General features: G+C 43.6%; 1 protein-coding gene across 1 annotated transcript; it reads left to right on the forward strand.

The window, feature by feature from the left end:
- Positions 1 to 3,482: 3,482 nt before the first annotated feature.
- ngb (neuroglobin) lies at positions 3,483 to 4,747 on the forward strand (the record flags this gene model as incomplete). Its single annotated transcript, XM_079527499.1, has 4 exons — positions 3,483 to 3,577; positions 4,122 to 4,224; positions 4,359 to 4,478; positions 4,595 to 4,747. 4 exons carry the CDS (start codon positions 3,483 to 3,485, stop codon positions 4,745 to 4,747), a joined length of 471 nt encoding a protein of 156 aa, XP_079383625.1.
- Positions 4,748 to 18,767: the final 14,020 nt, after the last annotated feature.

The following is an 18,767-nucleotide window of genomic DNA, read 5'->3' on the forward strand; positions in this document are numbered from 1 at the left end:
GAGGCCACAACATCAATTGAAAAAGCCTAATCGATTAATAATTGAATTTGTGATGTATCGTGTACATATGTGCCAAATTGATTAATTTATTGTTACTTATAACCTTATATAAGTAATAAAATTAAAATGTATGTTTTGGACTGCAGGGTAACCATTTGAAGATGTCTGTTTGGGTTCAGATAGTCTCTCGAGACAGACTGTTGACACATCTCCTTTATTTGCTGATGGGTTCTCAGATTGGGGTTCAGATAACATGTTGACCAGTAACGACCAGTAACTGCCTACTCAGGAATAATACAGTCAGGAACATTTAATGAAAATAGTAGATAGAATGTAACAGGGAGACTACACTATCCTCTGCCCATTATTATTATATGGTGTGTGTGTGTGTGTGTGTGTGTGTGTGTGTGTGTGTGTGTGTGTGTGTGTGTGTGTGTGTGTGTGTGTGTGTGTGTGTGTGTGTGTGTGTGTGTGTGTGTGTGTGTGTGTGTGTGTGTGTGTGTGTGTGTGTGTGTCTTCAAACATTTAGAACAAATATGGGTAAATTCACCTTCCACAGCACTGCCACTCAGGTGTGTAATGCCCTGCCCCCTTCCCTCAAAACAAGCAAATCACTGGCAGAAGGGAGTTCCAACCGTGCCTCTAGCCTATGGCAGGCCAGTCTGGTGCATCTCAGAGGCAGGACAGGAAAAGGAGGCACTGGAGCAACTCTAACTTTAAAACAGGTCTGAAAATTCACCTGTCATTGTCAACAGGTCAAAAGGAGAGAAGGTGATTGCTTGTATTCCGACCTGTACATAAGTAAGTAGCCTTGCCAAGCCATGAGGCCCATAGGGCAGGAGCCTATCTCCTGTTTCTGTAGCGTGAGACAGCTTGATGTACAAGTACACCCCCTGGAGTCTTTGGTATGACCCGGCCGGGATTGAACCCTGACCTCCCAGTCGCAGGGAGGACACTCTAACCACAAGGCCACTGAGCATAGTTATCATGTTTTGGAGAATGCATGGGACCCGAATGGAAACAAGACCACAAGGTCTTTCTGCGGTGCTATCCTTTTGGACCAATGTGCTTTGACGTTTGAAAATGTTATTGTCTAATAAAATAATCAATCAATCCACACACACACACACACACACACACACACACACACACACACACACACACACACACACATATGTATATGTGTGTGTATACGTGTGTGTATATATGTGAGTATGTATACATACACATTGTCGATCTAATATTTTCGTACTATATAAGGCCCAAGAGATTATATTAAATAGTAAGGACTGATTCACAGCAAAGGAATGTGAGAGCACTCCACTACCGCCTACAGTACCTTACAATGGGGGGGCTGTGAGTGGGAACAAACAACATATCTCATTTAGATTAATAACAGGGTGAGTGTTTGGCCAACACATATTATGATCAGGGTGTTTGAGGAGTGGCCTCTTCTAGCAGATCAACAATATAATTTCACCAAGGAGGTCGCTCATTATTTTAGCCGCTGTACAATATTAAAATTCCCACACGTTTAATTCTGAAAGTGCAAGGGCAGCAAATCCGCTGGTTGTCCATGCAGTGCCAAAAAGGGCACCGCGATTTCTTTTAATATACAGTAAGATGAAAGCAGGGTATAATAAAATCAGACGGTGGTGAAGTTCACTAAGGGTCAAACGAGACACGCCCACGGAGTAGATGATACAGGCCTCAAATGGATCACTCCTTGAAAACAAACCACTTAAGAGCACCTATTGTTAACATTTTAAATTAAAGGTTATTCTGCAGTCCAACACCCAATGCGCTGGCAGTCCCTTTACAACTACTTAAGCCCAATATACTTTGCTGTACAATGAATAGCATAAGACATGTTGGTAGCACTTTAGTTAAAGATCGAGTATATAATGCATCATGATTTCATTTATATAGGCTTCATAGCACTTGCTATACATTTTCATAATTATGTAATATGCATAACAATATAATATATAACTTATAACAAAGTTTATTAAGTATTAAAAAAGTGCTAGTCATAATGCATTATAAGCTCAGTGGGAAACGGCACATACTTGTATAACTTGATCAGTTATATCAAGTGTCTTTGTTATAAGTTGTTATGTATAATTATGAACAGTTATAATGAGTGTTATGAAGCCTTATGACTGAATTATTAAGTAAGGGATAATTTCTGCCTAGGTGGTAGGTGGCGGGAGATAATTCACCGACAGGGGGTTTAACCACTGACGCGAATGATGACATGCCCAAAAAAGGGATGGGATGTAAGTAATTAAGGGCCAACTGTTGGTTTGCATGTTTGTTTGTGTTTGTGTTCACATGTGCAAGTTGCCCCCCTGGTACTGTCGCTGTCAGTTCACCTGCAGGAGGAGCTGGTTGCCCCCCTGGTACTGTCGCTGTCAGTTCACCTGCAGGAGGAGTTGCCCCCCTGGTACTGTCGCTGTCAGTTCACCTGCAGGAGGAGTTGCCCCCCTGGTACTGTCGCTGTCAGTTCACCTGCAGGAGGAGCTGGTTGCCCCCCTGGTACTGTCGCTGTCAGTTCACCTGCAGGAGGAGTTGCCCCCCTGGTACTGTCGCTGTCAGTTCACCTGCAGGAGGAGCTGGTTGCCCCCCTGGTACTGTCGCTGTCAGTTCACCTGCAGGAGGAGTTGCCCCCCTGGTACTGTCACTGTCAGTTCACCTGCAGGAGGAGCTGGTACTGTCGCTGTCAGTTCACCTGCAGGAGGAGCTGGTACTGTCGCTGTCAGTTCACCTGCAGGAGGAGCTGTGGCTCATCGTTGCAGCCTCAGAAAGGCGAAAGAGAGAGATCCCTCTTTTTCTCCTTCAGTGGCATGAATAATATCCCTGCTCTGGAGAGAGAGCATATCAGTTAGAGAGAGAGAGAGAGAGAGAGAGAGAGAGAGAGAGAGAGAGAGAGAGAGCAGTCAGTGTGACAGATAAGAGCGTGGTAGGACTTGTATCCCTCTGACTGCACCAGGAGCAGTGGAGCGAGAGAGAGCAAGTGCATCAGGGTGTCAGGCAAGTCCCTGTGTGCACAAAAGCACACACAACACATACACACGAACACACACACACACACGCGCACGCACGCACGCACGCACGCACACGCACACACACACACACACACACACACACACACACACGCACACACATACACACACAGTCTGGCTTTGCCATAAGAAGTTCAGAAAAAAAGTGTACTCTAACCAACGTACAGCATGCTTCGTCTACATACTTTGCCAGGGATCGCATCCAACCTCTCGATGTATAACACTGTCGCTGTCTCGGCTTGATGCTCCACTGTGCTCTCCAGGTGGGTCGGCAGAAGTGTCCTCTCGTGGAGTCACTATAGCATGCTATGGCTTTCCTCCAACTGCACCTTCATCTGGTCCACTAGAATAGCTGCTGCTTCTCCTCCACTAGAAGAACTTCTGCACGTGCACAGACACAAGAGACAGAGAGCGAGGATGGCAATGGCAGAGAAGGACAAGGAGCTGATACGAGGCAGCTGGGAAAGCCTGGGGAAAAACAAGATTCCACATGGTGTCGTCATGTTCAACAGGTAATATTCTATATCCTACATGGTTGCATGCATTGATGGGAATGACAGTAAAGTGAGAAAACAAACCTAACTGTCAAGGTACTTAGTCTGTGCAGAGGATACTCATCATTAATTCACTTCACATGCATTGCTTTGCACAAACGCAAGAAGGACATGGTAAAGGATAGCTGCTACATTTTGTGTTAATTGTTAATTGTTGGAGTGCAGTCTTGCTAATGTAGCGCAGGTGTAAAGAGAAGATAACCTATGGCGGCTCCTCCAGGCTCCTGCACAGCACACTTGAGACCAAAGGCTTGACTTGTTGCTTGGCGACAGACAGCAATAATCTACAATTTACTTTGAAACTGCTGCTGCCAAAAAGATGCGAGAAGACGAGATCTGATTTAGCTTTTATAGAGGGATATTGTGCCTGCATGCATGCACCTCTATTATAGTAGTGTGACATGTGTGCACAGCCAAATCATCAAGTGTTAAATGGACCTGTGAGGCTTAAATGAAATAGTTAAATAAATTAATCGTTTTTAACTGTATGTATCTGTTGTAGAATGTTTGAGCTGGAACCTTCACTCCGCAATCTCTTCAACTTCGACACAACCTATGTTGAGGACTACCTCTCCAATGCCGCATTACTAGATCATATCACAAAGGTGAGCTCCGCTACAAGTATACACACTGTATAGTACAGCAGTTCACTCTCAAGACACAGCATTGAGCTCTTCAACATGTGCATTCGTTTTCTTCTTTGTTTGTGTGGTGTGTGCACATACTTATCTGCTTCCAGGTGATGCTTGTCCTCGATGCAGCCGTCAAAAACCTTGACAACCTTCTCGCTCTGAAGGACTATCTGGTGAAACTGGGAAGGAAGCATGCGACAGCAGGAGTCAGCATCAAGGCATTTGGTGTAAGACGATCTTACAACAGCAATTCAAATCAAATCATTTCAACCATCCATAATTGTATCATGACATCTCTGTGTATGTGCATGTGTTCCCTTGTTTGTTTTGTGCTTCTTTTTAGGTGGTGGGGGAGTCCCTCCTCTACATGCTGCAATGCAGCCTGGGAGAAGCGTACAGTGCCCCCCTGCAACAAGCCTGGCTCAACCTGTACACCATTGTGGAGGCGGTCATGAGCCAAGGGTGGCCAACGGACAGCGAGCACAAGGCCGACTGACCCAAATAGTTGCCATGGAGTGAGGTTGTGTAACTTTGCAGATCGGCTGATTTGGCTGCTGTACATTTCCTCTGTGATTACGGGTTGTGTTGTGTTTGCGAATGTACGGTGTAATCACGCACAGCAGTGATAGTTGGATCGATTGACATTCACAGAGTTCGCTTTCTTTTTCTGTGGATGTTGTAGCTACTTGACCCTGCTGCTATAAAGTGGAGAGGATTTTTGTCAGCCTGCTTTGGCTCTGCTAACATCATATGAGGTCCTCACATGGAGGGCGAGGCTTTAGGCGATAACTGTTCCAAGTTGAAACTGCTTTGTATATAATGGCATCGATATATCTACTCAAATGACAACAATGCCTGTGGTGGTCTTTGTGATGTATCTTTAAAAAAAGTTGCACAATAGTGAAACACTGGATATTACATTTGGGCACTAATCAAACTGACACTAATCAAACTGTGATGATTACTGTGGCCCACATTGGCAGCTTCTGATAAAACTTTACAAACCTGATGCAGAACCCATTAAGACGGTTTTATTATTTAAGAGGGCAGTAACCTTTAATCTAATAATTAACTAACCCTGGCATCCCTATTTCATCATTATAGGCAAAATGTTTTAAATGTTTTGAAAGATGTTCATAAATTATTTGAAAATAGCAGATTTGCAAGCTCACAACACATTATAGTGCAATGCTTTGTGAGCGTTTAGATCAGCTATATTTGAATAAATGTAAGAGGGCTTAAGGGGTTTTCATTTAGAAATACTCTAGACACACTGACACGAACTGTTATATTATCTTCGATAGCTTCTTCTGTGATCTCAATGACTGTTAAGGCATCCATGGGCACCTCGGTTAACATGGTGTGTGATGCCTCTTTATTCACAGAATCAACAGGGGCTTGAGCTGACTGTTTCTGACTGTTAATCTCTAACCTTGCTAGACTGTTATTGTTGCTTTAAGAGTTCGGATGTTACGGACATCTTAACTCAAAGAAATGAGAGCATCATTTCACTTTGACTTATTCAGTTTTGTCCCACGGTATTAGTGTGATGTAGTTTCGCTGTAGTTCATCTCAATAATGTCTGTTAATCTAAACATTGTTAATCTAGCTCCAAACAGTACTTGACCACATTGACACAGCGGCCATGTTGCGTTTACTCCAAGTAGTTGAGGGGAAACATCCAGGGCTTGAAGACCTGTTATGCATTATGGTCACAATAATCTATATATTGCACCACCACCATATAAAACTGGGACTGTGTTTGGGACTGGGACCCAATGATAGCGCTCCCCTAAATTCCCCTTCAATTTATCTAGATCAAATCTCTTGCGATAATTATTATTGCTGCTATAACATTGGCATATAACATTTAATTTTTCTTCCTCGGTTCATTATATTTACTGCCATAATGCCAAGTAATTTTGCAACAATACGCCAAGTATTTGATAATAATGCCACACAGCTGCTAGGTGGTTATTATCGCTTTAGTCTGAGTTTACATTCATAAAGTTTATTTTTGTATTCTGAAGTGTATCTGCTGTGATAAGAGAGCTGATATATGCCCTCAAAATATTTAGCTTTACGTGTCTTTTCCTGTAGAATAATTCTGTCTCACAGGACAACCACATGGTGTGTGCTGTACTAAGGTAGATCATTAACCAGACACTTCTGCTGCCCCCAAAGGAGCAAATCAGTGCCACCAGAATAATATTTTATTCAGTGTAATGGCTGCATTTGCTTTATTTTATTTTTTATTATCTACATTTCAGTGGGGAAACCTTTATTTGTGAACGTGAATATCCCTGCGTAGTCTGCTCAACCTGTGCTTTCCCAGTTACAAGTGTATTGTTTGTTAACTGACTGTGTAGGTGTTGTATTTATAGCTGTTCCCTTCTTGGTAACAGTGCATGGCCTCATGCACATTGTGGCTCATGTCTATTTTCAATTAGCTGAGAGTAGCTCTATTTGGCAGCCATGATTGACAAACTGTTTGTTAACTCCTTAACATCCAGGTCTGTTCATATTGGGTGTGTCAAAGTCTACCTCATTATCAGCTGCTAATGAGCAGCTCTGATTTCACTAGCTATTATTTTACCAAAAAACGAAAACCCATTTGACAGTTGTTGCAAATAGGCACTCTCTCAACCAAACAGCTTGTAATGTAATCTACACTTTATGTAACATGTTTTGTGCTTTCCTGACGCTAAATAAAGACATTCAGCAGTGTTCTTTCACCCGCAATCTGTTTGTTTCAGTCTCCGACCGATAACTGATAGTTGAAATGCTATATGTTCAGTGTTCAATCATATTATGCACGATTTCTCCTACTTTCTACTCTGAATGCATGTTCCCTAGCATTATGTAAGAGCCGTGTGCTGAATGGCCAATTCCCCTTGGCTACAGAAGCGAGGGCAACCTCGGCTGAATATCAGAGCGCTGTAAGCATATCAGCCCACTTAAACATGCAACTGCACAATGTCACAGTAAGATCATCTCTAGAACTCCACACTGACCTGACAAGGAACACAGTCCCGTTTTTAATCCTCATTTGCACGCAACAGTACACACATGCTTGTTTGTGTGATTGAGTGTGTGTTTGCTAAACACCAGTGACATATAAAAAGGTTGAGACGCCTTATGATGTAATATTGAAGAACCTCATTAACAGAATTCACACGCTCAGTTTGGCTGCATCACTGTTAGCGTCGCATCTGTGGGCTGACTTGACTGTCTGTTGCTGCCGCTGGAATAGTGGTTGACATCATGGCCCTAATTTGACATGGCCCTAATCTGTCTCTCCGCACAGCCAATGTTATGAACACTCTCTATCCCAATGAAAGTTGGCTTTATGCATGCTGATGAGATGTCACTTGTCCCACTTCCGCCTACAGAGCAATATGGGGGCCAACACTTGTCTGCTGAGGCACTTTTTTTTACCTGGCCTTGTCTCAGGTCCCCTAACCAAATGGGTGAATGAAGTGTGTAATTACTAATGAATAGGTTTAAGCACGTTCAACCTGACCACACTATTTTGGGCATGTCATATTAGGCAAAAATGTAATAATAAAAACACACTTTTCAATTTTATATTATCATATTAAAATTGGCCAATGGGAAGACTGGACCACGCCATCACGCTCAAGTCACTATGACTCACCGTCCCATAACCCTGAGTTCCCAATGCATATATGCCCAAATATGGAATGTTGTCATATAACCTCAATGTGCCATCATGGCATCAGACACAAACAAATCAGTCAGCTCCATATATGGGCACAATGTGCATACTGTATACTGACGACATCAGGGATCATAAAAACAGGCGTAAAAGGGACATGGACTGTCAGATACCGAGATCTCCATATATGGGCTTATAGAGGGTATGCGCGTGACATCATCATCATACCCGGAAGTTATGCGGGAACGCCTACTGAGTGGCAAAAAAAGACTTTTCTGGCCTTGATAGCCCATACATCCAAACAGAAAAGTCCTATCTGATTGCATTGGACGACGTTAAACGACATTAAACTCACTTTGCAAAGTCACTTTTCCACTCGATTTCCCATTTACTTTATGCATGCGCATACCCTCTATTGGTTGTATGGCGGCATACTAGCGGCCCAAACTTCTAGTTTCAAAAACTACAATATTTTGAAAAAGTTAGCAGATCTACACAAGGCATTGCGATGCAACGCCTTGTAAGTTTGTAGATGCACTATTTTCACTATTTTATGATGAAGTATATGGTTAAGGCCTCTATGGGTCTAGCAGCTAACTCACCCCTGAGAGCTGCAGCGCTGATTCTGAAGGCTGTACACATTCTAGAGAAGAGACTGTGAGAAAAGAAAACACACATTATTTTTAGAAAGTCTGCAATGTGTTTTGGAATGAAGGGGGATTGAACGTTGTCATAGCAACTGTGAGGGTCCAGAGCGGCATGTATGAGTGTTTGGTTTTGGTGAAAGAGAAGGGCTAGGTACTTCAATCTCAGCTGATAAATCATAGAGGATGGGAGGGGGTTGGAAACCAAGATGAATCCGTTTTACAGATCATCCAAGAAGCAGTACTATGACTAATTGGCTAGCTTTGTCAACCAGAGCCGTTTAGTGGCCACCAAAACTTTTGCAACGCTGTGGTATTGGCAATTTTTTTTATTTTTAAGATATTTTTTGGGTGTTTTTTGCCTTTATTGATATACTACAGTAATTAGACAGGAAAGGGGGAGAGAGATGGGGGAAGACATGCAGCAAAGGCCGACGGGCTCGGGACTCGCTGTCTGGATTACCGCCCTTACTGGAGCCTGGACCGTTCAGCCGCGGCACAGGCCAGTATTGGCTAATTTGTCAATACTGCCGCTCGCTGAAAACGACTGCTGTTGAACATTTATTTTCGGCAAGCACCACCACAAAGACTGAGACTAACCTATTAGGGACTGACAATGTCGCCTCTGGCAGGAGGTAGAGATTCTATTCTGACCATCTGGGCTGGGGTAGGTTGCCTTTCAGGCAGTCCAAGGTTAAAATCTATTAAAGGACCACTTCACCACTTTTCAACCTATCTTCATATAATTGGTCCTCACTAATGTTCATGATACAATAGAGGGTATGCACATGTCGTGACATCATCATCATACCTGGAAGTTATGCGGGAATGCCTAGTAGTGAGTGGCAAAAAACTACTTTATGGCCTTGACATCCCATACATCCACAAATAAAAGTCCTATCTGATTGTATTAAACAACATTAAACTTTGTCACTCACTTTGTCACTCACTTTACCACTCGACTTGATTTCCCATTCACTTTATGCATGCGATGATGCGCATACCCTCTATACCACTATTCTTTTCTACTCAGTCTATGTCTCATAGGAGAGCTGTGGGCCGTTCAGAAACCCATCCACCAGTGACATCATCGTTAAGCATATTTTTTAAACAAGATTTTTTCTCAAAAATATTTCAATTTTTATTATCGTGAGAACGATGGCTTCCATTATCACTTATTATCCATTATCAATTATTTCGGGAATAGAAAGGCCTGCTGTTTCTGGTGGACGGGTTTCTGCCCACAGCCCTCCCATGCCATGAGACACAGACTGAGTAGAAAGAAATGGTGGCATTTTATCATGAACATTAGTGAAGACCTGTGAGAAAAGTCTTTCACCGGCATTTCTAACAAACTCTCATGGCATCTTGGTAAAACGGAATCCATTCTTTTTGGGTCCAACCATTCCCTTAGAAAATGTACATGATTTTAAGGTCCGAGTTAACAACATAGTAATCTCTAGCAAAGAAAAGGTTACATATCTAGGCTGTATCTTTAACAATAAGCTGACAGGTGAAAGCATGACAACAAGGGCGATCAAAAGAGTGAATCAAAGGATAAGATTCTTGGGCAGAATTTCCTCTTTTTCAGGACTTTAGCTGGAGCCCTCATACTGCCCATGTACATCCTGGTTCTCTAACATCTCAATGACACGGAAGACTAAGCTCCAAACCTCCCAAAACAAACTAATTCGACTTCTTCTAGGCCTGGGACCAATGACCCACCTATATGCAGAGCATCTGGATAACATTGGCTGGCTCCGGGTAGAAGACAGAGTCAAACAATTGAAAATGGGTCCGATATTCAAAATTGTACATGCAGCTCTGCTCTCCATGCCCTCAGTGCCCACTTACTTGACTAATTACTTTTAAAAAGTGAGCGACACCCACATCCACAATACTAGGGGGAGCTTAAACAAATGATCTGGTGCCACCCACTTATAAAACAAATATGGGTAAATTCACCTTCCGCAGCACTGCTATTCAGGTGTAGAATGCCCTTATGCCCCCTTTCTTGCAGATCACTGGCCTCCTTTAAAACAGGCCTAACATTTCACCTGTCAGCAGGTCAGAGGGAGCGGAGGACGGAGGTGATCGATTGCTGTTTTACATTATTGTTCATGACTGCATGTGTAAGTACATGGGATCCGAATGGAAACAAGACCGCAAGGTCTTCCTTTGGAAATCCCTTTTGGACCAAAATGCCTGACCAATTATATGAAGGGTTTAAAAAGTGGTGAAGAACTGTAAGATCAGAGTCATTATATTGCCACAGATCCCCGTATTCAAATCCAATTACAGTCGGAATAAAGTTCACTTGTATCTTCTTGTGCATGAGGGTTTACAACCACTCTAAAAAAAGAGACCCTACACAGGTGGCTGCAATTTGGAACTGGCTGGCTGCAAGGGGAGTCGTTAGCTCATATCCTGCACAGTTGTTAATGCTGTGCTGCTCTTTGGGGTGGAAAATAAAATTGATTAGATTAATCACGATTAATTCATGGCGATTATTAACCGATTCACAAATGTCAAAAATCTATTATTTAAAAATATATATATTATATTATTCTACAATAAAGTACTTGTTTTTATTAGCAATACAAGATAATGGAAGTTATCCATGATTGTTATATTGTATTAACATACTCTACCATACAGATTGGACAAAATGCATTTCATTCATTAAAAAGTGACATAGTTTTAACACAAGGCCTTAACACAAGGTTTTAACACAAGGCCTGCTAAAATACATATAATAAACTTGAGCTTGCAGATCTGCTATTTTAATAGAAAAACTACTTACCGGTACTATAATATAGTTCCCCATATTGTGGGGAACCTATAATGTTCATTCATCCATAGCCAATACTGCTCTGCATTGCAATGCAGTCCTTAGGTGAAGGCAGAGGTTCATGCAATGCATTCGATCATCCGTTGTGACTTTGGGGGCCAATGAGGTTTGTGGTATGCATGGGGGCTGATCCCAGACTAGTTTATATGCAGGCTCACTGCTTCAAAATGTCAGTTCATCATGGAAGTGAGCTCCTGCATTCATTAGCATCGTCTCCCGAGCTCCGGCAGGGACAGTTTAGATTAAGGTCTCTGGTCTGGTTTAATGCATGACAGCCAGTCTGATCAAGAGAGAAACCTCATAACGTTAGATTTGCAATGTCTCAGAAAATGAAACGAGTCAAAATGAAACGAGACAGGGCGGCCATAGAGTGGGTGTAGCGTCAGTCCTGAACTGACACCACGGACTGGTTACTGAAAGCGAGATCTAGTTTAGACGTGTATATAATAAAAACCAAAAAACTGATGACCAAATAAACGTTGACTTCGTTTGAATTCATTTATTTACCGTCACTTCAGCAGGTTAAACAATGAGATTATCAACAGCCTTTGTTCTCATGATACAGTCAACAAACTGTTGCCTCTTTCTCTTCAGTAGCACTTGTGCTTTGTAAGCCACTCCCTCATATAGCCTAGACAAGGCCAACACCTTGGCCTTGACCGTGACGTCAATTATAGAAATAAAATGCATAGAAAAGAAATGGATAGAAAGTAAATGGCTCTTACACGCCAGCCCCTAATTGCTACTGGCATGCAAGACAGAGCAATTCTAAACCAAAAAAACCAAAGAGCCAGAAAAAACAAAAACCCTTTTTAGGCATTTAAACTCAGCAATATTCAATATTGCGCTATTCCAAACTCAAAGTGGTTAATCTGCACCTTCACATAAAAGGCAGATTTTTGTGACAGGTCTTTCAATCACACTTGTCTTAGTTTTAAGACGAACTGAACGAACGAGGCCTTTCCTATCAGGAAAGGTTTGCACTATTCTTCCAAGTATCCAAGAGCCTCTTGGTGCTGAAGAATCCGCCACAACGACAATGTCTCCAGGCATGAAACATCGTTTTTCCTTTATCCACTTTTGACGCTCCTGTAATAACGGTAGGTATTCGTGGATCCATCTTTTCCAGAAGAGGTCAGCAATGTATTGGCTCTGTCTCCATCTTCTTTTTGCATACAGATCCTCCTTTCCAAACAGTCCTGGTGGCAGAACTGGTTTGCCTTTCATTAGGAGTAGGTGATTTGGTGTCAAAGCCTCTAGGTCATTTGGGTCATCCGATGGTCGGGTTATGGGGCGGTCATTCAGCATAGCTTCAACCTCGCACAACACAGTTTGAAAGCCTTCATCATCTAGTGTTTGTTGGCGAAGCACTGAACTTAAGATCTTTCTGATCATTCTGATGATACGCTCCCATACGCCACCGTAATGAGATGCAGCCGGTGGGTTGAAACTCCATTTGATTCCCCTTTGTGCTAGAGACCTTTCAATACGGGTTTGATCGAATGAAGCCAAGGCCTCTCTTAGCTCTCTTTCAGTTCCCACAAAGTTGGTACCATTGTCTGATCTTAGGTGAGAAACTTGACCCCTCCTACAGATGAATCTGCGGATAGCATTGATACAAGAGCTTGTATCGAGTGAGTAAGCCACCTCCAGATGAACAGCTCTACTTGCCATGCAAGTGAAGATTACTCCATAACGCTTTACGATGCTACGTCCTCTTTTCACGCTGATGGGTCCAAAGTAATCCACACCAACGTTTGTGAATGGAGGGAGATCTGGAACCACTCTCTCTGTGGGCAGGTCTGCCATTTTTTGTTCGCCAGTTTTCCCTCTGTACTGTCTGCAGAATCTGCACTTGGTGGTGATTTTCCTCACTGCAGAATTGGCGTTCGTGATCCAATATCTTTTCCTTACAGTGGAAAGTACATGGTTTCTTCCTCCATGACCCAGCTGTTCGTGATAATGCCGGAGGATAAGGCTTGCGATGTGTTGGTCCTTAGATAAGAGGAGGGGATGCTTTAGCTCTTCCGGCAAAGCTGCTTTATTCAGTCGACCCCCAACTCTCAGCAGATTCCCATCTACTATTGGATCCAACTTGTAGATGGAGCTGCTCTTTTGTACCGGTTTTCCAGAGGTTATGGCTGTGATTTCATTGTGGAATCTCTCTTGCTGACAGAATGAAATGATAGATTTCTCCGCTTCTGAGAGATCGTCAAGCGACAATGTCTGGCTTCCCAGTGAAGCTCTCACAGTTTGCATTTCCTTATGCACGTCCAATATAGGTGATCCAATACCACCAGTACTTGTAAGCTGCTTTCTTTTTTCTTTCAAGTGCAGCAGGACCTTTTTTAGTTTGAGGACCCATGCAACTGAAACCTTTAGCCTCTGCCAGTCAGAGAAATAGGCTATCAGCTGGTGAGTAGCATTCACAGCATCAACAACAGTTGCATTCATCAACAGATTTCGCTTAACTTCTGGGTCGTCAGCAGTGATGTTCACATCTATAGGAGGTTTTGGCCACTTTTCCTCAGTCTCCCATAGAAATATTGGGCTTTCGATCCATCTCTGTTTGACCAGGTCTTCTGCCTTCAGTCCTCTAGAAGCATCATCGGCAGGGTTTTGTGATGTAGGGATGTATCGCCATTGTGACACATCTGAGTGGTCCCTTATGGTTGTTACCCTATTTGCAACAAATGTTTGGAACCTCTTGTCTTCATTTTTTATGTACTTTAGCACTGACGTGCTGTCTGTCCAAAAGACAGATTTCTTCAGTGGAAGCTGCAGCTCAGCCTGCAGCATTTTGTCGACTCTAACAGCGACAACGGCGGCTGTGAGTTCTAGGCGGGGTATGGTAACAGGCTTCAGTGGTGCAACTCGGGCTTTGCCGAACAGGAAAGCAACATGAACAACTTTATCTGTGTTCTCCATTCTGAGGTGGGTGACTGTGCCATAAGCATTTTCACTAGCATCTGAAAAGTGATGCAACTGAGCAGTTGCAATACCTCTGAAACCCTTGGGCTGAACACAACGACAGATCTTGAAATCTGCCACCTTCTCAAGGTCTGCCAGCCATTTGTTCCACTTCTGCAGGAAGGCTTCAGGTATTGAGTCGTCCCAATCACATTTCTGTCTGCATAACTCCTGCAACAACAGCCTAGCAGGGAGTATGAGTGGTGCTAGGAATCCTAATGGATCATAGACGGAACTGATTATGGACAGCATGCCACGCTTGGTGTGGGGCTTCTCTTTCACCTTCAGCTTGAATGTAAAAGTGTCAGTTTCAATGCACCACTGCAGACCTAAAGCCCTCTCCATAGGCAGCTTATCTCTGTCCAGGTCTAGTTCGTGCAGGTTTTTGGATTGGTGGTTTTCTGGAATGCTTTGAAGTACCTTCCTGCTGTTACTGATCCACTTTGTAAGGTTAAACCCTCCTTTTTGGCAGACAGACCTGAGCTCTGCTATCAAGAGGACTGCATCCTCGTCAGAAGGTAGGCTCTTCAGTAGGTCATCCATGTAGAAGTTTCGGTTGATGGTGTCGATGACTTCTACTGGATAGCTGTGCTTGTTGTCTGCAGCGGTCTTTCTGAGAGCAAAGCATGCACAACTGGGTGACGATACTGCTCCAAACAAATGAACAGTCATGCGATGCTCTACAAGATCCTGCCTTAGGTCCCCTTCAGGCCACCACAAGAATCTCAAGAAATCCCTGTGCTCCTCTGCCACCTTGACTTGGTGGAACATGGCCTCTATGTCTGCCATTACTGCCACAAACTCCTGTCTGAACCGTAGGAGAACTCCGACCAAGGAGTTGGTTAGGTTTGGGCCTTGCAGAAGTTGACTGTTGAGTGAGGCCCCTTTAAACTCTGCTCCACAATCAAACACCACTCGCAGCTTGCCCTTCCTAGGGTGGTACACACCATGATGGGGTATATACCACACCCTTCCCTCACTTGGTTCCAACTGATGTTGTGGCACCCGCTCAGCATAGCCTTTGTTGATGACATCAGTGAGAAAGCTTGTGTACTCACTGCGAAAGCCTTCATTTTTCTGAAGTTTCCTTTCTAGGCCACGGATCCGTTGCTTAGCAACACAGAAGTTATTAGGCAGAGCCTTGGCTTCTGCTTTGAAGGGCAGCTTCATTTTGTAATGCCCATCCTGCAGCTCAACAGAGCTCTCCACAAGTTCCATATACTTCTTTTCTTCTCTTGACATTTCCTCTTGGTCATTAGAAGTCTTCTCGTTAAAGTCATGATTGTACTGGTTAATAAGCAGTTCCTCCAACCTGTTCACAACTGTGTGATTAACAGTAACGGTGGGGCAGCCACTTCCACTCAAAGTGTCTTTGCCTTGTAGTGGTCCATTAATAACCCACCCCAGTAGGGTTCTAACGGCATAGGGACCATCCCCATGACTGTTAATCACCTCCCACGGTTCCATTAGCTTGGATGCGTTGGTACCTATTAACAAGTCCACATTAGACGTTATACGAGGGATGTGGATACCTTGGAGGTACGGCCATTTAATCAGTTCCTCCTCACTGATGAGGTTGTCAGTAGTCACGGGCATTTTCCTTTGTGTGAACACATCAGGGAGTTCAAAGAACTGATTGCCAGTCAATTCTGAGATTTCCAGGCCGTTAACAATGCAGCTAGGTGTCACCTTACTATGGCCCATGGTGCGCAGATGGATCTTTGTTCTCCGACCTTCTGTGTTCAACCTATTGACCAGCTGTTCTGAACAGAACGTGCCTGTGCTTCCTGGATCTAGAAAAGCGTAAGTCTGGATTATTTTATTTCCCTTTGAGCACTTAACTTGTACCGGCAAGATTGGAAGTATGCCATTGCCAGCCCCTGTATGGCCACAAGTTGATGTTGTATGGCTCTCCGGTTCTCTTTTTGGCAGATCAGTGCTACCTCCAAAGCTCCCCGTCTCTCTGTGTATGTGTAAAACACTGGGATGTGTTTGGCTGCAGTGAGAGCACTTCATACGCTTGACACAACGTTTAGACAAGTGCCCTGTGCGCAAGCACCCGAAACACAGGCCTTTCTCCTTCAGAAAGTCCAACTTTTCCCTGTGTGTCTTTTTTCCCAGCTGCCAACATTGCTCAAAAGTATGCCCACGTAAATTGCAATACAGACAGGATGTAGGGCCTTCCTTGGGGTAATTCTTAGACCTATTCTGGAGAGGATCTGATCTTACTTCATCATCAAGCTCAACGTGGGTTGCAAAACTGTTTTTGAATTGTGACTTCATGGTTTGCTGTTGAGGTTTGGGTTTAATTGTCGTTTTACCCAAAGGACTGTCCTGGATATCACCGAAGACAGGATCAGAAGCAACTCTGACTTGATGTTCAAGAAATTTCACAATGTCTATGAAACAGGCTCTTCGATTGAACTTGTCAACAATGTCACATGCTTTTCCTCTCCACTGATCTCTGAGTCTGTATGGGAGCTTCTGTATGAGGGCCTTCATGTTAGCAGGCATGTTAAGCTCCTCCAGGTACTGTAACTCCCCCATAGCATTTGCACACTCTCTCAAATAAAGTGCATAGGATTTGAGACCTTTAAGATCCTCCGTTTTGACATTGGGCCATGTCCTGATTTTTTCCATGTACGCTTCTGTTATTTTTAATGGGTGCCCAAAATGTTCCCTCAGAAGTGCTTTGGCAGAAGGATAACCCTCTTCAGGTGGCATATGAAGGCAACTGCGCACTAGGTCCCTTGGCTGCCCCCTAGTGAACTGCTCAAGATAGTACAAACAATCACCAAAATCACCAGTTTTAGCCTCCACACAGTGCTGAAAAGCCTTAATGAATGATTGGAACTTTAGTGGGTCACCATCAAAAAGTGGAATTTCCCTGTGAGGCAAGTAGTGAGAGGTTTGGGTTTGAACCAGGAGTGATGTTATTTCATTTTGCCTCTGTAATATGTTGTACACATCCCCTGATACCTGGTTATGGACTTGAGATGGCAAAACTGGTTGAGGTAATTTTTGCCTTGGTTGTGTTTTGACAGGATCCAGAGTGGCTGTGTGCACTGATTGTTTATGATGCTTGTGATGTTGAGAAGTGACTGGGTTTTTCATTGATTGACGCTGTTGAGTTGAGGATTGCTGTGTGACGATAGGTTGGCTTTTTGGTTTAGCACCTTGTCTGAAATAGGACTCCATTCCATTTGACTTTTTGCTAGTGACACTGCTGCCAGCCTCCTGTAGGACTGCTATTTTGGCAGTAGAGGCTGCTATTTTGGCATTCAACTCCACTTGCTCTTTTTTCCTCCTTATAGCCTGAGCTTCCTTGCTTATAGCCTCGCCCTGTTCCTCCAAAGCATGTAGCTCTTTTAGTGCTGCAGCATGAGCCACAAGTGCGGCCTTATCCGCCTCTGCTTTGATGCGTGCAGATGAGGTTGAGGATCTTTTGCTGGACTTTGAAGCACTGCTTTTATGACCATCTGACACATTGGAAGTGACATTTGAAATACTGTCATGTGGCTCAACATCAACCACATCACTGTCACGGGCAGCAACAGAACTCTCAGTTTCAATGTTAATATCATCACCTTTATTGTCGCCTGTGGCAACAAAACCCTCACTCCCAGCATTTACATTTTCATCATCATCAACATCATCATCATTGTTATCATTATCATCATCATCACCTGGAACATAAAACCTCTCACCCATTTTCTTCATAAATTTATCAAAATTAAGCATTTTTGCATCATACCAGGTTTGTTGTCTTATGGCTTCATCAGCCGGAACAAGCCCCAACAGCTTTGTGTGAACACCATTTGTTTCATCATATAACCCTTTGAAAATATGAAATGCATCTTTTGCCTCGTTTTCACGTGTCTCATCCCACAAGGCAGTAACATTTTCCCTCAGAGTTGTCAGCTTGCTCAATTTGGCCTTTCTTTCCCTGTGCAAGCTTTCAAGTTTCTCACACAAAGCCTTAGGAGTCATTTTGACCACCCGTTTTCCCATGGCCATTTCCCCAGACTCAAGTTCAATTTCAACTTCATTGTCATCACCAGCGCTCTTTAGCGCCTCCACTTGATCCATGTTAATTCGACCTTGTTTGTTGTTCAATAATGTACTTGTTGTTCAACTTGTTTTTAAGTGTCGGCGCTGTGCCGCTAAAGCATTTAGCCTACCACATGCACGTTGCTGAACGCCGTCAGCGTTGATGAGATGCGAATCATGCGATCCCGATCGCCGTGCGCCGCGGTCCGGTCCGGTCCAGTCCGCTGCTGTCAGCGGACAGCTGCGGTGGTCGTGGCTGCCGATGTCCCCGTAGCACCCCTGTAGCTTGGGTTGACACCGCGCTGCTGTGTCCGCCGTGGAA

Source organism: Electrona antarctica (genome assembly GCF_951216825.1).
Source record: "Electrona antarctica genome assembly, chromosome: 18".
Classification (NCBI taxonomy): domain Eukaryota; kingdom Metazoa; phylum Chordata; class Actinopteri; order Myctophiformes; family Myctophidae; genus Electrona; species Electrona antarctica.